The sequence below is a fragment of the Panthera onca genome, chromosome E1 (genome assembly GCF_046562875.1).
Source record: "Panthera onca isolate mPanOnc1 chromosome E1, mPanOnc1 haplotype 2, whole genome shotgun sequence".
NCBI classification, from domain to species: domain Eukaryota; kingdom Metazoa; phylum Chordata; class Mammalia; order Carnivora; family Felidae; genus Panthera; species Panthera onca.
Genome location: NC_138352.1, coordinates 48,373,803 through 48,394,317, shown reverse-complemented (window position 1 = coordinate 48,394,317; position 20,515 = coordinate 48,373,803). Strand labels below are relative to the sequence as shown.

Below are 20,515 nucleotides of genomic sequence, written 5' to 3'. Positions count from 1 at the left end.
CACAATCCTGGGAAGTATATTTCTCCTGCTTAAAAAGAAAATGGAAATTCAGAAGGATCAAATACCTGGCTGCTCACACTTAGGTTTTCTTCAGATCTCCATGCTCTGGGCATGGTAACTTCTCTTGAGTTTTCTGAAGCATGAGCTCATGGGCATAACTCTGTGGAAGTAGGACAGTGCAGTGGTTTCATATACCAGTATCAAATGCATCTGCTACTTACTATAGGACCTTGGACAAGTTATCAATACTCTATGCGTTGGTGTCTAATACATGACAATTTTGCAAATCTTAGGTATGTTATTAATGCAGTTTGCTCCCTAACAGAATGATAATAGTAATGATGTCTATTTTCACCTGCTCTCAAGAGGGGATAACTAAAGAATTCATATTAGTAATTTCAATGTACTCTCAGATCTATAAGAAGGAGTTTCCAAAAGCAGGGTGCAATGTTTGTCAATTGGCTAACCTTCTTGTTCTTAATAATAAGAATGAATTAGAGAAATAAAATAACCTTCAGTATAGCTGTTGGGAAAAAAAGATACATTAACAAATCCAACCCCCCTTCAAAAATAAAGTACCTTTCTACCTTGAGTAGCTGCAGAATTGTACTTTCTTTCCCATTTTTGTGGAAGAAAAGGACAAAAATTTCTTCCCAAATCTGTTATTTTGAGATTGGCAGCCAGAGAAGGGGACCATAAAACACTGTCAGAGATGACAAGGGTTGAATTAAATTCCAGGGACTGTTAAGAGCAATGTAAAGGACTCATCTCTGGCCAGGGATAACTGGACATAAAAGAGTATTGATTAATAATGTAATCTTCCTTTAAACCTGTTCCCAGGAAGCCCAAAATCCTTTGCTGCACTCAGGTGAGAAATATGAGAAGTTTTCCCAAGATCTTCAAAAGAAGCAACAACTGGAATAAACTAGACTTGTCATGGCACAAATTCCACCATATGGAGACCTAATGCCTGACTGAGCAACCCCCGAAAGGCCTGAAGGGGATACACATTCATGCGATGCCCCCAGAAAAAATGTCTGTGCTTTTTCAAGGGGAGTTTTACTTAGTCTTATACACGCCATTCAAACATTAGAGAAAAAGCATGAAACAAGTGATTAACAGAGAAATATTCTAACATAGCCAGCCATAGCGGTGGTGATATTTGATATACAACTCTGGTTCCCAACCTGCAGGCAGAGGAGAGTCTTAGCTAGGCTCTTGGGAGTTCTCAGAAACAAAGATTCATTGAGGTTACCTCCAGCAATGGGAAATCAGCTGTGAGGCCACATGTGGAAATAAAAACAATAGAAGTCTCCCAGGAACTCAGGAAGAGCTACACTTAAGCTGGACTATGGATTAAAAATTGTAAGGTTTTTTGTTTTCTTTTTTTTTCAGGGCATACAATTCTCAAGACCCATTGTCTTGTCAGGAATTTAGCATCCAAAGTTTGACAACCATCACCAATGGTAAACTCAGATTCTCTACTATTGATATCGTTAACCAACTACTCCACCCTCTACTTAGATATCATTTTCTGTCTTTTGCCTTTGATTTACAGATACCTTCTGATTACTCTTGGCTCCTGATGTAGCTGACCATAGTAATATTTTTGTATCTACCTATCTATTTATCTATCTGCCTATCTATCCATCCATATGTCTGTCAAGAAACACTGATTTTTCTCAAAAATCTGATATCAAGTTCCTTCCAAGGCTACTCATCACCTTGAGACGGGCTGATATATTTGCTACCCCTTACTTCAAATGGCCTCTCCTGGTCTAATTAGCTAAATTATTATTATTTTTTAACATTTATTTATTTTTGAGAGAGACAGATCATGAGCAGGGGAGGGCAGAGAGAGTGGGAGACACAGACTCCGAAGCAGGCTCCAGGCTCTGAGCTGTCACCACAGAGCCTGACGCTGGGCTCAAACTCATGAACCACGAGATCATGACCTGAGCTGAAATTAGTCGCTTAACCGACTGAGCTACCCAGGAGCCCCTAAAATGGTAGCATCAAATGATTTAGAACAGACATCTGCAAAGTATGGTCCACAGGCCAAATCTGGCCTGCCACCTTTTTTTTTTTTTTTTTTTTGTACTCTGATTCATTTATGTATTGTGTGTGGCTGCTCTCATACTGCAGGGGCAGGCAGAGTTCAGTAGTGCCCCACAAAGCCTAAAATATTTACTATCTGGCTCTTTACAGAAAGTGTCTCCTGATCCCTGATTTAGAACATGGCCAAGTGTTCAAAGCAAGGAAATGCTCTGGAATGGGTTGTATGTGGGTTTCCTCAGGAAGGGCTTAGGACTATCTACAGCAGATTATCTGAGACTAAAGTCCTCAGGGAGGCTCAGAATTAAGTCTTTGGGCCCATGTGCACATACAGCCTGAGTAAATGTACATATGTTTTAACATATATAGATGATTTTGTTGTAAATAATATATAAATTAATTCACTTACAAGTGACATTTATCCTATGTTATCTCTTTCATAACTTTTTTTTTCCTCCCATGAATTGGAACATACCTCCAAGCATGTTGGAAAGCCCTGATACAGAAATATCAAAACAGGACATGATCTGAAAAGCATTTCTCTTTCACTCTGGGGTGAAATTAATATTAACAATTAACATTGTTGTCTTACTATGCTTTTGTAAGGAACATGTTTGAGCACTCACCTTATAACCTGGAGCTGAGAGTAACATGAAATACTATGATTTCTACCACTTCTATCCTAGGCATCCCAAAACTCATCTTGATGTGCTTTTTTTTTTTTTTTTTTTGAAAAGGAGCCAATGAGAACAAAATGGTGATCACTAGATTCCAGGACTTGATGAAAAGTAAAATTTTTTTTCCATATGTACAAAGAAATTACCTTTGCCTACTAAGTTATGAATTCTTTCCTTACCTAATTGTGAGCACTTGGAGCTCAAAGATTGGATTTTACCTCCTTCACAAACCAGTGAATCCTTATGTGTTTGTAGAATGAAGAAGTGAATGTTGCCATATGTTCTCATAGCTCAGTTAGCAAAGCTGACATAGAAGGACCTTTAAACTGTAAAGGAAATTGGGCACACCTCTGTAACTGCTATCTCTCCTACCAAGACAGAAAAGCACTTAAGCAAAAGTTCTCCCTGTAAGGGAGTCAGGGGCAGAGTTTGTGAAATCCAGACTTACTAGAGCTCTCTTCCCTTCCTGGTCATTGCATCATTTGTGCTAACAGACCTGGTTCTAACCCTACGCTGCAAAGACCCTTAATCCATGCTGTCACCTTATCTTCCATGCGAAGTTAGTTCCCACTCTGTGCTCCTGTGGTACTGTGTCCACACATTTAGTTACTACTTGGGCTGAATTGCAATTATCACTTACTAGACAGTTCCTCTCACTGAGGAGTTCATATTATGCCTCAGTGTGATAAAATTCAATCATGTGTGCTAAGTGAAGGAATGAATGAATAAATGATCTAATAAGTATGTAAAATATAAGGCTTGATACACTTTCATCTCCCTAGCCATCTATGCTAATTGATCACGGCACATTTCCATTGCTAGACCCGTCTTCAAATCCACACCTTTCTTAATGGTGTAGCCTCTCCAGACAGGCTTTAAGGATATCTCAAAGTTTGTACAACTATAGATAATGTATTTGTCATTCAGAAGTTCAAATCCTAGACATGGATTTTATTAATCCTTCCCCTCCTGCAGCCACCTGATTCCTGACACAGGTCAAACAACCTCCTGCCCTAGACCCCCATCTGCCTTCTAAATAGAGAATACTAGGTTTTACTGTTATGCCACATTTTACTGCCAATGTGAGATCCCAGGAAAATAAAACAATGAGTGGAATCATTGTGCTTCCCTCAAGAGCAGCAGTCAAACCCCTGAAAAACACAGCTAACTGGGGTTCCTGGAGCATTCTGCCAGAAAGTAGCTGCCCAGCTAGGCATTTGGGAGAATTTGATAAGTTAAACAAGGCTGCCCTCTCGTGGTTAGGGAAAAAATTACCTGTATAAAATAAAATGCCTTCTATTCTCCATACCCAAGAAATTCAGGGCCCTCTATTGAAACTATGAATAATACTTATATATTTTTAAAAAAAACAGGTAATTTTTTTTACTGTTTTTGGCATGTTTCTTTTTTTTAATATTAAATTTATTGTCAAATTGGTTTCCATACAACACCCAGTGCTCATCCCAACAGGTGTCCTCCTCAAGACCCATTACCCACCCTTCCCTCCCTCCCACCCCCATCAACCCTCAGTTTGTTCTCAGTTTTTAAGAGTCTCTTAGAGTTTGGCTCCGTCCCTCTCTAACATTAAAAACCAGATAGTTTAGAGTACACTGCAGTAAACTTTCAAGATAGATAAAAATGAATGACAAGTAAAATTGTTTAGTAAAAAGTACATTCACCATTTAAAACCTGCTCTACAGTGGAGTGCCTGGGTGGCTCAGCCAGTTAGGAGACTGACTTTGGCTCAGGTTACAGTGTCACATTTTGTGGGTCTGAGCCCTGTGTCGGGCTCTGTGCTGAGGGCTCAGAGCCTGGAGCCTGTGGCAGATTTCCTGTCTCCCTCTGTCTCTGCCTCTCCCCCGCTTGTGCTCCATCTGACTCTGTCTCTCAAAAATAAACATAAAAAAAATTTTTTTTAAACCTGCTCTAGATTGAATTATAATCAAGAATTCATTACTGGTTCCAGGATTTAGGAGCAGATGGAACAATTCCTTAATACATGGAATTTCTTTCTTTTTTAAAATTTGTTAGTGTTTATTTATTTTTGAGAGAAACAGAGTATGAGCGGGGGAGGGGCAGAGAGAGAGGGAGACACAGAATCTAAAGCAGGCTCCAGGCTCTGAGCTGTCAGCACAGAGCCCAATGCGGGCCTTGACCCCATGAACTGTGAGATCAAGACCTGAGCTGAAGTCGGACATTTAATTGACTGAGCCACCCATGTGCCCCAGGATTTCTTTAAGGGTGATTTATTTTAGACTTGAGTTGCCTTACACAGCAGGAACACAAGTCCCATTTGTATATTTATTCCTTGAGTGACTATCTATAAAGTACTTACAAGGGAATTTCAACAATTTTAAGATACTCTCTCTTTTTCCTCTCATATTTTAACCTTCCTAATATATTTATACAACCGTGGTGTGTTACAATTTATCATCAGGTGGCAGTAGAGATGTGGATATAGTGGTCATTGCCTGGGCACATGCAATTTGTTTGTTATTGCTGGTGGCTCCCCAAACCACTGCAATGCCTTGAAATTTTGGCCCCAAACCTATGTAAGGACCACTTGGGGAGGGGAAATGAGTCCTGCTCCTTGTCTGAAAAACCTTTCATTGAACCTTTCTTGTTAGATTAAGAAAGCACCACCATCAAAACTTGCAAAACGGGTGTCAACACTTTAAAGGAAAGTACTAGGAGAGAATAGGAGGCACTGGAAGAGATGCCACATTCCCAGTACTCTTGATGGCAGAAAGGGTGACAGAGTGCTGGAAAATGCACCATCACACTGACATCTCTGAGTGAAAGAGTGAGTCTGGAGAGTTTGATTCTGTACAGGAAGACAAAAAAAATCTTTCTTAAATTTATTTTGCTTACATTTTCCCTTCTGTATATGAACAGAAGTTATGTGTACCAAAAAAAAAAAAATAATAAAAATAAAAAAATCTAGGCCTAGTGAGTTTCAGTGGGTTAGTTAAACAATTATAAACATTCTAAATGATAAGGAAGCAGGAAGTCATAGATTAGATGAAAACTTTTTTTTTTTTTATCTTTTAGTAGTCCCTAAAATAACAGTGCATTTTGCAACAGAAGACTTTTTAGCTCCAGATTCTATGTCTCCTCTATCTGCCCCTCCCCCGCTTGCACTCTCTCTCAAAAATAAATAAATATTTTATTTTATTGGTAATCTTTATTTATTTTTGAGAGAGAGAGTACGAGTGGGGGAGGAACAGAGAGAGGGAGACACAGAATCTGAAACAGGCTCAAGGCTCTGAGCTGTCAGCACAGAGCCTGACAATGGGGCAATGGGGCTTGAACTCATGAACAGTGAGATCATGACCTGAGCCGAAGTCGGACACTTAACTGACTGAGCCACCCAAGCACTCCAATAAATAAATATTTATAAATAAATAAATAAATAAATAAATAAATAAATAAAGGTAGGCTGGGTCTGGAGCCTGGGTGGCTCAGTCAGTTAGGCTCTTGATTTCAGCTCAGGTCATGATCCTAGGGTCACCAGATCGAGCCCTACGTCAGACTCCTCGTTGAGTGTGGAGTCTGCTTGGGTTCTCTCTCTCTCTCTCTCTCTCTCTCTCTCTCTTTCTCTCAAAAAAAGAAAAAAAGAAAAAAACAAAACAAAAAAACAGAAGAAGCAGGCAGAGTCAACTTTGACAAATGGTACTGGGAGGGAAAGCAGGATGAATAAGCAGCCTGTACTTAGTACTGGCAACGCCATATCATTTGAAAAGGACCTAAAAGCTGCACAGAAGTGGGTTGAGGATGAGTGGGCAGTGTGGATGTAGGAGCAAATATTCATCTTTTTGGGTAAGTCTGCTTTCAGGGGCTGACAGACACTGTTGGGTGGGTCTTACCCGTAGGCAACGCAGGGTGATGAGAGGGTATGTTTTGCAGTGTATAAGGAGGGGTGGGCAATATTAAGTAACAAGGGCAACAAGTAAACAAATAATTACACAAAATCATTCAGGTTATAATCAGTGTCATAAAAGGGCACAACCACAACAATATGGTAGAAAGTAGGGAACAGGAGCCTACTTTATTTAGGCTTTGGGCTTTAGCAACTAGTGAACACTAGTGATATGTCAAGGCATTTGTTAAAAGTGTCCAAATGTTGTGTCCTTTAATCTTCAGACCCACATTTTGTGAAATGTGGAATTAGCTCCATGGTTCTAGATAAGGAAACAGGTGCTGAAGGAATGATTTGCTGGTCAAAGGCCACAGTTGGTGAATAGTAGTGCCGGGATTTGAAACAATTTTGGCATCTACATGAAATGCCTCTGTTCACCTTGCTGTCCATTCCTCTTTCCAGGCTCTCCTGTGGATCAAAGCTCCCAGGAGCAGGCCCCTGGGTCTGCTGTTCCACCACTCCAGCCTGAAATCCCATTTCTGAATCTCCGGGTTTTCCAGAGCCCCATTCCCACAGATCTTTTTTCAAGTAAATTGTTCAACAAATCACACATTATTCATAATGTGCTTATAGAAACTAAACGTGTGACGGCAAAATGCTAGTGGGTGCTACTAGGACCCTTTTTTTCCCAAACAGGTAACACCTGCATATTTAAAATGACATTTAGAGAGATACTGCCAAGCCTTACTATTTCAGGCCACCTGGTGGACTGGATAAAAAAAACAAAACAATAACTAGTTAATATACACTGAGCTTTGTTATATGTCAAGCACCAGTTTAAGTGCCTACATTCATCATCTCATTATTTTTCAAAAGAACCCTAAGAAGGGTTGGGATTATTTTTGTCACCTGAGAGCTGGGATTTGAACCCAGGTGAACTGACTTGCAAATCTGAACAAGATTTTCAAAAGAACACACAAGAATTAAATTACAAACCCTAAACGAGTTAAGTGTGAACTGATGAGACCATGAAATCTACAGATAGTTGGCTTGGGTTATGAAAATATTGGTTCCCTTAGTTTATTTTTCAAATAAAACTAGGTTTAAGCTTCATAGGAATCCTTTGAGATGACAAATTTAGCCAGCAGATGCCCTTTTGTCCAAGATCTCCATTGAGATCCTTAATTGTAAAGATGATGAGGGAAGCTAAGGAAATCATTTGGATGGTTTAAAGTTCAACATTGGAAAGATATTTGCAAATGACATATTGGACAAAGGGCTAGTATCCAAAATCTATAAAGAACTCACCAAACTCCACACCTGAAAAACAAATAATCCAGTGAAGATATGGGCAGAAGACATGAATAGACACTTCTCTAAAGAAGACATCCAGATGGCCAACAGGCACATGAAAAGATGCTCAACGTCACTCCTCATCAGGGAAATACAAATCAAAACCACACTGAGATATCATCTCATGCCAGTCAGAGTGGCTAAAATGAACAAATCAGGAGACTATAGATGCTGGAGAGGATGTGGAGGAACGGGAACCCTCTTGCACTGTTGGTGGGAATGCAAAGTGGTGCGGCTGCTCTGGAAAACAGTGTGGAGGTTCCTCAAAAAGTTAAAAATAGATCTACCCTATGACCCAGCAATAGCACTGCTAGGAATTTACCCAAGGGATACAGGAGTGCTGATGCATAGGGGCACTTGTACCCCAATGTTTATAGCAGCACTTTCAACAATAGCCAAATTATGGAAAGAGCCTAAATGTCCATCCACTGATGAATGGATAAATAAACTGTGGTTTATATACGCAATGGAATACTACTTGGCAATGAGAAAGAATGAAATACAGCCTTTTGTAGCAACATGGATGGAAATGGAGAGTGTTACGCTAAGTGAAATAAGTCATATAGAGAAAGACAGATACCATATGTTTTCATTCTTATGTGGATACTGAGAAACTTAACAGAAGACCATGGGGGAGGGGAAGGGGGAAAAAAGAGAGAGAGAAGCAAACCATAAGAGACTCTTAAAAACTGAGAATAAATTGAGGGTTGATGGGGGGTTGGAGGGAGGGGAGGATGAGTGCTGGGCACTGAGAAGGGCACCTGCTGGGATGAGCACTGGGTGTTGTATGGAAACCAATTTGACAATAAATTTCATATTAAAAAATAAAAAAATAAAAATAGTAATAAATGAAATATGACATTTTACTCCTTAAAAAATAATAAAGTTCAATATTGGAGGGAGGATAAATGTTTAAAGTCGATCAACACACTCCTACTTGGCAGTGCTGGATGAAGAGCCATGAACTAGATGCTGCAGGTCCTCCTTGAAATCAGTGACTTGGTCCTTTCTCTGGGGACAGCAAGATGAAATTGGAAAAGGGCCCAAGCTTTGAATGAGACAAACCCAAATTCCTCTTGATTCTGAGTAAGTTTAGGCAAGTAAGTAGAACAGGAATGATTTTTAATTTACAAGATTATGAGGTTTATGGGAGATACCAAAAGCACTTTGTATAGTAGCTAACCCAGTAAAAAGACAGCAGGTGTTAGCCTCCACCACTCTTGACTGCCTTGCCCATGCTCATCTTGAGTCTCTGAGTTTGGCCAAAAACTCACAGACAGGAAATAAAAACGTACGTGGCATGGGGTTCAGAGAAAGAAGACCTCTCTTGGGAAGCTGATACAGGTGATCCTAAGAGCAGGAAAGGAGGGAAAGCTGAGCTTTGAAGTTAATTTCCAGAATCAAGAGTTGCCAAGATTTAGTATATTAAAAATAACTGTTGAAATGAAGTCCACATATATCTTTGTACATCTGATGTCAAAAATAATAGGTAAATTATTGTGTAAGAGAGGGTAAATGTTAAAGCTAACTAATACATTTGTAGATGCATAGGGTCTTAGCTGCATTTGGGAGAACCCAGGCTTTAGTCCAATCCCTAAACACTATTAGGGCTTGTGACATTTAAGAACCGCTGGATTGAGCAGTGTCCATAGAGGGAAAAAGGCAAGGAGACAGATAAAGAACACAAGGTGGGGGGCTCATTGAAGGGAAATAACTGATGGAAAGGGAAAAATTGAGGACAACTTCAAGATATTTTAATTGTGGAATAATGGTACCATTAGCCCATCTGGGGACATTGAAAAGTCTTGATGCCCTTGATGTATCCCAGGCTTGTTAAATCAAAATCTCAGGGTGGGACACAGGTATCAATACTCATTACAGCAATCCATAGGTTCTAATATATCAATATTAGATATATATATATTAGATATATATATATATTAGATATAATATATATATATATTAGAATATCACAGGTTCTAATATATCAATATTGCCTGCCTCAAAAATATTAGGTAGGATATTGAGATGAAAAAGGAAGCAGATGAGTATGTACATATATATATACCTAAGTTTAAGTTTATTTATTTATTTTGAGAGAGACGAGGAGAGGGTCAGAGAGAGAATCCTAAGCAGGCTCCACACTGTTAGTACAGAGCTCAATGCACAGGCTTGAACTCCCAAACCATGAGATCATGACTGGCGCCAAAATCAAGGGTCAGATGCTTAACTGACTGAGCCACTCAGGTGTCCCTAATTCTAAATATAGTGTTAAGAGTTCTGACTAGGCATCCAGGAGGGAATTAAGGACTGGATCTCAGGAAGAATAGAGAAGCTCCAGATTTTGGAGAACTATTTATGTATTCAATAAACATTCATCAAGGCCTGTGAAGTGCCTGGATGGCAAGTCCAATAAACAGGGCCCTGTTCCCTGGAGAAACTTATATCTCAGAGACAGGGGGTAGATTTCAAACAAAGAAGTACTATAAAGTGCTGTGGGCTCTAAGAAATCTTTGTGTAGGACAGGGGGGAGAAAAGCTCAGTTCTCCTGGGCGTGGTCAGAAAAGTCTTCATAGAGAAGGGACAAGGAAAAGGCACCCGGAGGAAAATAAAGAGGAAAAGTTGGACTGTGGAACTCTGACAGGCTAAAAAGGAAAATGGAGCCCCGTGAAGATGGTGTGAAACAGCAGTCAGAAAAAGGAGTGTAGGATAGAGAAGTGCACTGAAAGGTAAGGAGGGAAGAAGGCTGGCTAATGGGAAGGGCATCACACATCATCTCAATGTCCTACCTGATATTTTTGAGGAAGGCAATATTGATATTTTAGAATCATATGGATTGCTGTAATGAGTATTGATACTTGTGTCCCACCCTGAGATTTTGACTTAACAAGCCTGGGATACAGCTTTGGTTTTTCTAATCTGTAAAACAGTGATAATGTTACTGGTTTCATAGAACCATTTTGGATTAAGTGATAGTGCATGTAGTATATTTAGAGCACAGCTAGCATATAGTTCCAGTACAGAAAATACTAGCCTTCTTGAACAAGTTCAGAAAGAACAGCAGGACTCTGCACCGGCAAAGTATATGACTTCCCCTATTCCTGACTGCTTCAAGTGGTCTCCTTATGAATCAAACAGATTCTTTTTTTTTTTTAATTTTTTTTAACGTTTATTTATTTTTGAGACAGAGAGAGACAGAGCATGAATGGGGGAGGGGCAGAGAGAGAGAGGGACACACAGAATTGGAAGCAGGCTCCAGGCTCTGAGCCATCAGCCCAGAGCCCGACGCGGGGCTCGAACTCACGGACCGCGAGATGGTGATCTGAGCTGAAGTCAGGCGCTTAACCGACTGAGCCACCCAGGCGCCCCATGAAGAATCTCTTTTAATATTTCTTGCAAGATACGTCTGCTGGCAACAAATTTCCTATTTTTTAAAAACTTTTTTAACGTTTATTTATTTTTGAGAGAGAGAGAGAGAGAGAGAGAGACAGAGCACGAGCGGGGGAGGGGCAGAGAGAGAGGGAGACACAGAATCGGAAGCAGGCTCCAGGCTCTGAGCCATCAGCCCAGAGCCCGACGCGGGGCTCAAACTCAGGGACTGCGAGATAGTGACCTGAGCTGAAGTCGGACGCTTAACTGACTGAGCCACCCAGGCACCCCTCAAACAGATGCTTTAAAGGGGGGGAGAGGCGGTGATGTCATGTTCAATAAGCAGATTCACCAATGGCAATAATAAGAGCTTCAGAATCAGGCAGCTATTACTCAAACTTGTAGCCAAGCTATGTATTTTCTTTATTTTTCTTAATTTCAGATTACATTTTTGTTAAGGTGAATTCTACCTGCCTTCAAGATTGTGAAGACTACATTCAGATAGATTTCCAGTTCCAGGCACTTCATGTATTTTTTTTTTTTTTTTTAATTTAAGTCCTAGTTAGCATATAGTGTAGTACCAGTTTCAGGAGTAGAGTTTAGTGATTCTTCACTTACATATGACACCCAGTGCCCATGCTAACAAATGGCCTCCTTAATACCCATCCCCCATTTAGCCCATCCCCTCACCCACCTCCCCACCAGCAACCCTGTTTGTTCTCTGTATTTAAGTTTCTTATGGTTTGCCTCCCTCTCTATGGTTCATGAACCTCCCTAGGTTCATGTTTTGTTTCTTAAATTCCACATGAATGAAATCATGTGATATCTGTCTTTCTCTGACTGACTTATTTCACTTAGCATAATACATTCTAGTTCCATCCACCTTGCTGCAAATGGCAAGGTTTCATTCTTTTTGGTTGCTGAGTAGTATTCTATTGTATATATGTACCACATCTTTATTCATTGGTCGATGGACATTTGGGCTCTTTCCATTATTTGGCTATTGTTGGTAGCACTGCTATAAACATTGGGGTGCATGTGCCCCTTCGAATCAGCATTTTTGTATCCTCTTGATGAATACCTACTAATGCACCTTCACATGTTTTAAATAAAGGTTATTTTCTTTGCTTCCACCTAGCATTATGACTTACATATAAATGTTTAGAAAGTATTCTTTGGAATTGAAATGGTGGTGTGGTGAGGGTTTTGCTCCTTATATCCAAAAATTTTACCATCGTTTCTTCCTGGGATTCTTCCCCTTCTCTGACTTTAGCTTGGTTGTGAATTCTACTATCCTGCTCCCAGATCATATTAACATTGAGTTGGTTTTCACCCCTGGGGATTAGGGGGATCTTGAGGAAAGTGGCGGAGCACAGAAAAAGAAAAAGGCTGCAAGAACCATAACACCCTCATGTGCACATGGGGAGAGAAAAACTTTTCCAGGTATAGCTGAGATCCTGGCTCTGATCACCCAGTCATAACATCCTCAACACACTTCCTGGTGCTGTTTCTCCTGTTCTCAGTGCCTCAATCCTGTAACCCAAGAAAATAAAAAACAAAACAACCTCTCACATAAGGAGCAGAGTTGTGTTAAAAATCTGCCCAGGGGTGGGGCACCTGGGTGGTTCAGTCGGTTGAGCATCCCACTTCAGCTCAGGTCATGATCTCACGGTTTGTAAGTTTGGGCCCCGCATTGGGCTCTGTACGGACAGCTCAGAGCCCGGAGCCTGCTTCGGATTCTGTGTCCCCCTCTCTCTCTGCCCGTTCACCACTCGTGCTGTCTCTTTCTGCCTCTCAAAAATAAAGAAAACTAATAAAAAAAATTTTTTTTTAAATCTGTCCAGGGGTGCCTGGATGGCTCAGTTGAGCATCTGACTTTTGATTTCGGCTCAGGTCACGATCCCAAGGTCATGGGATCGAGACCTGAGTCCAGCTCCGTGCTGAGTGTGGAGACTGCTTAAGGTTCTCTCTCTCCCTCTCTGTCTCTCTCTCTTTCATAAATAAATAAATAGGAAAAAAGAAAAAGATCTGTCCAAATGGTTCGCTCCTTCGTAGTTCTCAGTTCCTTTTGGCAGGCTACTGACATCACCAGCAGCCTAAGCTACAGTAGACTTTCTCTTTAAGATTGTTTGGTTGTAGTGTTTCAGAGAAGGTGAAATATTCTCCTGGAGTCTATAACATAGAATAGAGATTAGGTTGGTGATGTCACAAAAGAGATTTTCAGCAGTGTTAGCAGGCTATATATAGTTATGACTAAAGAAATGGACAAACGACACCATCTGAAATAGCCACTCACCCTGGTGGAGAATATGAGTTACAGGTATGATCAACCCCATTATAAGGAATGCCATCACATTAAAAATGTTTCATTCTTGGTTTTGCTCACGTAGGTCAAGAAAAATTTAAAATAACAGAAACAGGGAAAAAAAAAAGTTAACCCTTTGGCACCGTTGCAATTGGTTTTGACTTATAAGACCAAGAAAAAAAAATGAAATAAAATATAAGACTAAGGACATAAGTCAGAACAAGCCCCCTTTGATCTCTCTATTCACCCTTTCCAGGACCAAAGAAGGGCTTGTAGAACTGGCCCAAGTTGACTGCAGGAAGCAAGGTCTGGAGGGACAGAGAACCCAGTTTATGGCTAGCTGCCATCACCTGGAGACACCCCACTCTCTAGCAGTCTCTGGCATGACTGGAGATTGTTAACATGGCTAATCAGATGTTAATTGAATGCGCAGGAAAAGGAAATAAATTCTGCTTCTGAAAAGCAGCTGGAAAGGGCTTGGACTGCTCAGGCTCAGATTTACATTCCAAAGCAGTCCTGAAGCCAAACCCACTCCCTGCCAGAGCAGGAGGAAAACCCCTCTCCTCAGCTTTACTGGAAAACACAACTCCGAGGAGGGAGGGTCAGGAACCCACAGCTTTCATGGAGGCGCCCTGTGGTCCCTCAGGAAATACAGGCGAGACAAAGGCCGCCGGGTCCTGGGGCGTCCCTAAATTCGAAGCCAATCCCTCCTCCTATTTATCACCTCCTTTAAAGGGCAAGGAACACACCTCCTCAGGATCTCTGGGGTGAGGGTGGGGGTGGAAAGTAAGGATTTCTACTTACTCCATTCATTCAGTGGTTAAATATTTATTTTGTGGTGACAGACACTGAGCTAAGCGGTTTATATCCCTAATTCTCACAATAATCCTCAGATCTGTGTTATTAACCCGATTATTTCCTTCTCTACAAAGCGGAGCAAGAGGCGCAGAGCACAGCAGCAACTTGTCCTGTAAGCGGTGAAATCAGAGCCTGGGTCTCTAATCTCCAGGCTGTGGCCGTTGGGCCGCCGGCTCCTAGGGGCTACAAGCCCACCTCGGTCTCTTGTCGGCGTCCCGCGAGTCCTCCCGCGGGCTCCACGCGGCGGCCACAGCCCGCCCGCGCCACCTGGAGCTGGCAGCGCCGCCTCCTCGCTGGTCCCGCGAGGCACGTGGCAGGTGCGCGGGCGCCCAGTGTCCCCGCCCCCGCGCCCCACGCAGGGTGCCCGGCGCCCCGCAGCGGCAGGGCAGGTCGCGCAGCCTCCGCCGAGCCCGGGAAGCGCTCGGACGAAGAGGAGGAGCCAGGGGCACCGAGCGGGTGGAGTCGGGAGCACGAGAGCGGTGGAGGCGGATTTCCTGGGCCCGGCTCGGTGGGGCTACTATGGCGTTTGGGAAGAGTCACCGGGATCCCTATGCGACCTCCGTGGGCCACCTCATAGGTAAACAGCCGGGGCGGGAGGGGAGAGAGACGCCAGGGCCGGCTTTGGGGGCCCGGGGCCCCTTCCCGCTTGACTCCATTCTCGGCCTGGTCCAACTTGGAGGAAACCCTTCCCTTCCTCCCTCCCCCCTCCCCCCCCCCCCCCCCCCCGCAACTTTCCCAGGGCACCCGCATCCCACCCAGCGCCTTCGAAGCATTTCTTTGTGGCCGACTCCCTCTGGAACCCCTCCTCAAACTCTACCTCCCTTTTGGTGCTCCCCGGAAAGTGTAACCGAACAGGTGAATCACGCACGTGATTCAGGTGTGGAGTGTTTGGGCCTCTGCAAGGAGAGAGGGTAAACTTCTGTGCCAGGAGAAAGCTGTTCATATCGTACGCCCACTCGAGGGCCCAGTGTGGCTCTGACCTGTTCACCGAAGAGGGAAGAAGCCTCGCGGAGGTTGAGTGATGTGACTTCTGTGTGAGAGGCAGGTCCTTTAAATCGGTCCTCTCTGGCGCCAAGCCCTTAACAATCTGAGTTACTTTTTGTGAGTAAACAAAGAGAATGAAAATGCCCAGCACTGGAGTGAGGGAAGCGGGAGCGGAGGAACAGTCGGGGTCGCAAGAGGCCTTTGGAGGCACCACGCAGGTATTTGCCTAACTCCTTCCTTTCATCTGTGGCTGTACTCTGAATAACGTACCGGGAAGCAGAAACCAGCGACTGGATTGCCTTACCAGTGCCCTCTCCCTTCCTCCCTTCTCAACGCCTCCCTCGGGGAACCGGGTGTGGCACGGTGCCTATGGATGCCAACCAAGCATGCTAAATATAATGTCAGGAACTTAGTGGGGTGACGAAATCCTGAGAACCAGGTGGTTACAGTAAGGAGGCTCAGATTTGGGCAGTTTTGACTGCAGCTCCATTAACAGTGGGGAACACCCCACCCGTCCTGAACCTTAGTTCCCACATCTTCATAAGGGGGTGAAAGTAACCATCACCGAGGGGGGAGATGCTTTCTAAACTGTTGCTGGCTATATCCCTATTGGACATTAAAATGAACTTTGAGTGGATATAGATTCAGACTGTGTCTTCATAGGCTGATGATTTAATGTTGTAAATATTTGCTGACTGCCAGCCATACACCTGGATCTGGATGAGGCAAGGGTGAGATATGGTCCCCACCCTCACGGAATGAGCAATCTTGTAGGTAAGACAGACACATTATGTAGTAGCTACAATATAGTACCCTTGCAATATAAGAAAACTGTCAAACAAAACTTATGGAACGGGAGAAACTGACTTTGTCATGGCTTTTGAAGGGTGAATAGGAGTTTTCTAGGAAGAAGGGAAGGTAGGAGGAAGCGCTTGAAATGGGAGCAAGGAATCTGGCAGAAGGAACAATAGTAGGTGTCTAAATGACAAAGTTGGTCTGCTCTGTCGATGGAGTGCCAAATTCAAATGGTACTTTTCCTAGATACGGAAACAGACTAAGCTTTGGGGTTCTTCCAACCAAACCCTTTTCTTCCTTCCTCTTCATTCTCCTTTTTAACTTTCTCTTCATTCCCCCTAGACCTAGTGTTTTCATGCTGAGGATCTCCTCCTCCCATGAAGGAAATATATTGAGCTCATTTAGGTTGTGTTCTGTTACTCTTCCCAGATGGCATTTTATATTGTTACCAAGAATATCTGGAGAGGGAAAATTATCTGATTGTTTAATGATGGAGTTCCAGGTGCAGAAGCACTCTAGTCTGCCTGGTGCATCTTTGGTTAGTAAAGGTGCTGGGAGTGACCTTGCTCTAATGCTCAAGGACACATACAATTTCAGTAGTTCTGATCACCCTCTTTCTCAGTATGCCCCTCCCCCACTCTAGGAGACTAAATGACTTAAAAAAAAAAAGCAAATAAAAATGGACATCAAATAACTGAAATTTGAGTGCTAGTTCTACCTTGTACTGGCTGTGTAGCCTTAGGTAATTTCCTTAACTTCTCTAAACTTCTGTTCGTCATCTGTAACAGTGGGTTAAATGAAGTTGCATAAGGTAAAATACTTTGCACTATGCACTTCACTTTGTGCACCACTCAACAGGTGCTTGTCCTCAGAAAGACAGGCAGGCAGATGGAGGTTTAGCTGGCTTGTCTTGGCCCTGCAACCTGAGTATTGTGCCTGTAGCTTTTATTAATAGGTCCATTACTGCTGTAATGGCAGCACTCTGAACTTGAGTTCTGATTGATTCCTGAATTACTGGGAATTGCTCAGAAAAAAAAAAAAATCTCTTTTGTCTTTTGGTAATATAAACTTAATGGTACTTGCTAGTAAACCCCAAGCAGATTATTTTGGGAAGGTCAGACATTTCTTCTTCTGTGTTAGCTCAGACTCAACACAAGAGCTTTTCTTTGCAGAAAAGGCTACATTTGCCGGAGTTCAGACTGAAGATTGGGGCCAGTTTATGCACATCTGTGACATAATTAACACTACCCACGATGGGTGAGTACAGTGTGTGGTGCACGAGTTTACCTCTGATAAGAAGCATCAGGACTACAACACATTTTCTCTTGAACACTCTTTGGTTTTCTTGAGTGTTTTCGTCACCCCTTGGGCACCACTATCTTTTGAAGGTGTGTCTAGTTGAAACATTAAGACGGCTGCTTATTTCAGTGTGTGGAATACTTGAGAATCCATTATAATTTTTCTCTTTGCCTTTTCTTCAGTAGTTTCAAATTTTGTCTTTGTGAAGCTCAAATTCCTTTTTCTTCAAAGAAAGGAGAAGTTTTTCCTTCTTTAGAAATTCCCCCTGCTCTGCCAGTATTTTATGTTACTGTAACTGAAAAATATTATCCAGAAGCTAGTAAACTCCTACCGGTGACCTGTCCTGGGCAATTGTCATTATTTATTTATATATTTTAACATTTATTTATTGTTGAAAGACAGAGTCAGAGCGTGAGCAGGGGAGGGTTAGAGGGAGAAGGAGACACAGAATCTGAAATAGGCTCCAGGCTCTGAGCTGTCAGCACAGAGCCCGATGCGGGCTCGAGCTCACAAACCACGTGATCTTGACCCCAGCCAGAGTCAGATGCTTAACCGACTGACCCACCCAGGCGCCCCAAGGCAATTGTCATTATTAACCGGGAATTAACCTAGCAGCCTTTTTTTCTTCTCCTTGTTTATGAGACAATTTTTTCTTAATGTCAACTGGCCCACGTTCATGCTGTGTTCTTAAATGGTGTGCTTTTGTTATACGTTTTAAACTTTAGGGAATTGAAGCTTTAAATAAAATCATTAAGGTCAACTGTTTTGTGAATTTAGTCTGAATTACAGATTGTTATAAGGGATACAATTCTGTTACTTTTTCTGTGTACATTAAACTGATAACTGATAGCAAAAAGATTTAGTCTAGTTTATGTTGATTGTTGACGAAGAAAACATTATACGACGTAATTGTTGATTATATTAATTGACTGTACTTTAAGGTGTTTATGGTGTTTTCCCTATCATCTTGTTTACCATATTTGGTTCCTCTGGCCTTTTCTTCACTGATACTACTAATTTCTTCATTGATAATACAAAAAGGGAATCTCAAAGTAAAATGTTTCCTTTCAAAAAAGTACCTTTATTCTTAAACTTTTCTAAGCATTTAATCTTAGATTTTATGTATGATTTTTTAGAAATACATATAATATCTATATATTTATAATAGTTATAATTCTAGGTAAGCATATGTAATTGTCCTATAATAGGAATTCTATCCATGCAAACACAGACAAAATTGGAAGGTAATGTAAAAAGGATTTGTCTCTTTTTTTTCAGTTTTGTTGAGCTATAATTAGCAAACAGCACTGTAGAAGTTTAAAGTGTACAGCATGATGCTTTGACCTGTATGTATTGTAAAATGATTACCACAATAAGTTAACATCTGTCACCTCATACAGTTAACAAAAAAAAATTGGGGGCCTCGTGATGAGAGCTTTTAGGGTCTACTCTTAACACCTTTCAGGTATCCCATCAACAGTGTTAACTATAGTCATCATATTATACATCTCCCAAGAAGTGATCTTCTAACTGGAAGTTTACCGTACCTTTCAATCACATCAAAGTAAATTTTGACCCTCTGTTTCTACATAATTGTTCCTTTTATAATGTAAAATTGTAGCCCATCACAAGCTGACCTACTTAGTTATAATTCCTCCTATATCCCCTTCCCCCTAGGGTGCTCGGGAAATAGTCTTAAAAATGGTAACCTTCATTGTTTTGGAAATTACATTTCCTATAAACCAGTTTTGTGCAGTTATAGAAGGATATGGATATGAATACATTTCATGTGTAGTGTTTTCTGAGGAATACTGGTATGTAAATATTCTATTTGATTCTTAAGGGGGTAGATGGTATTGTCTGCCTACGTGTATGAGGAAACAGGTGTGAGAAGTTAAGTAATCTGCCCAGGGTCACACAGCAGAACCAGGATCTTGGTCTTCTCTTTCCACGATGCATATTGATTTTCAGAGACTTCTTATTTTTGGCAATGCCTAAATTGATGATTCCATTGTATTTATTGCTATAGGCCAAAAGATGCAGTAAAAGCTTTGAAGAAAAGGATTTCCAAAAACTACAATCATAAAGAAATCCAGCTTACCTTGTCAGTAAGTATTTTTAATATTATGATTAAGACTCTAGGATTTCCCAAGCTATAGTCACATTTTTAGTTTGGAGTAAACAAAACAAAACAAAGAAACATAGATAGATAGATAGATAGATAGATAGACAGATTCTGGGATAATAGGTTAGCACAAAGTTATTTACCATATGGATTAAAACTGAGAATTGCAGAATTGAGAGAGTTTTGCTGATTGTAATAGCATTTAATTTCGTGGAGAGCGTGTTCCTGGAAAATCAGCTTTTCCTGCTCAGGAGATGGGAACTGGTAATTCAAAACTTGTAGACACTGATCCAGTCAAGAAGTCTGTCTATGTGTTACCCATGGGGAGAATTGAAGTCTTGAAAAATGCTTCCCTGTTAGCTTTTTACCTCACTTGAACAGCTCTGTGGAATTCTGAGGTGCTGGCAGCTCATTAAGTTTCAACCAACCTCCCCTGTGTGGTATAATTTGGAGAGTGTTCTTTGTTCATTTAAAGAGTGCTGTACACCTTACTGTCTGTGACTTGGGTGTGGGCATTTATTGGATGCCTTCCCGTTTCCACCCCCTACCCCCATCCTGGGCCATAGGATCTCTTCAGTCACTTCCAGTGAGTTGCCTTTTTCACTAAGGTAGGTTTTGTAAGCCCTGCCTGCTGCCCAAGAGTGAGCTCTGTAGCTTTCTCATTTTTCCTGCATGCCTTTGTTTACCTCAGCCAAGCCCCAGGCCACAAGGTTAAGGACCTAATCAGCCAGTATCACCCTCCCCTTAGGGGCTCTGGGAGTATTTATCAAGAGGACTATGGGACTGAGGTGACCACAGCTCCAGTGTTTGAGTTTCAAGGGAAGAAAACTGCCATC

The 20,515-nt window shown here is 41.7% G+C and overlaps 1 protein-coding gene across 2 annotated transcripts in view; it reads left to right on the top strand.

Moving 5' to 3' along the window:
* The first annotated feature begins 13,579 nt into the window (after positions 1-13,579).
* Positions 13,580-20,515, top strand: part of TOM1L1 (target of myb1 like 1 membrane trafficking protein) — a 47,482-nt gene continuing 40,546 nt past the window's right edge. Inside the window, exons 1-4 of one of the 2 annotated variants that reach the window (XM_060646453.3) lie at positions 13,580-13,633; positions 14,551-14,588; positions 17,428-17,512; positions 19,584-19,662. In XM_060646453.3, coding sequence (XP_060502436.2) covers positions 17,475-17,512; positions 19,584-19,662 — 117 coding nt within the window. In that variant the 5' untranslated portion in view covers positions 13,580-13,633; positions 14,551-14,588; positions 17,428-17,474. Of the gene's footprint in view, positions 13,634-14,550; positions 14,589-14,643; positions 15,054-17,427; positions 17,513-19,583; positions 19,663-20,515 lie in introns of those variants that run through there. The other variant, XM_078437335.2, reaches the window with a different exon arrangement.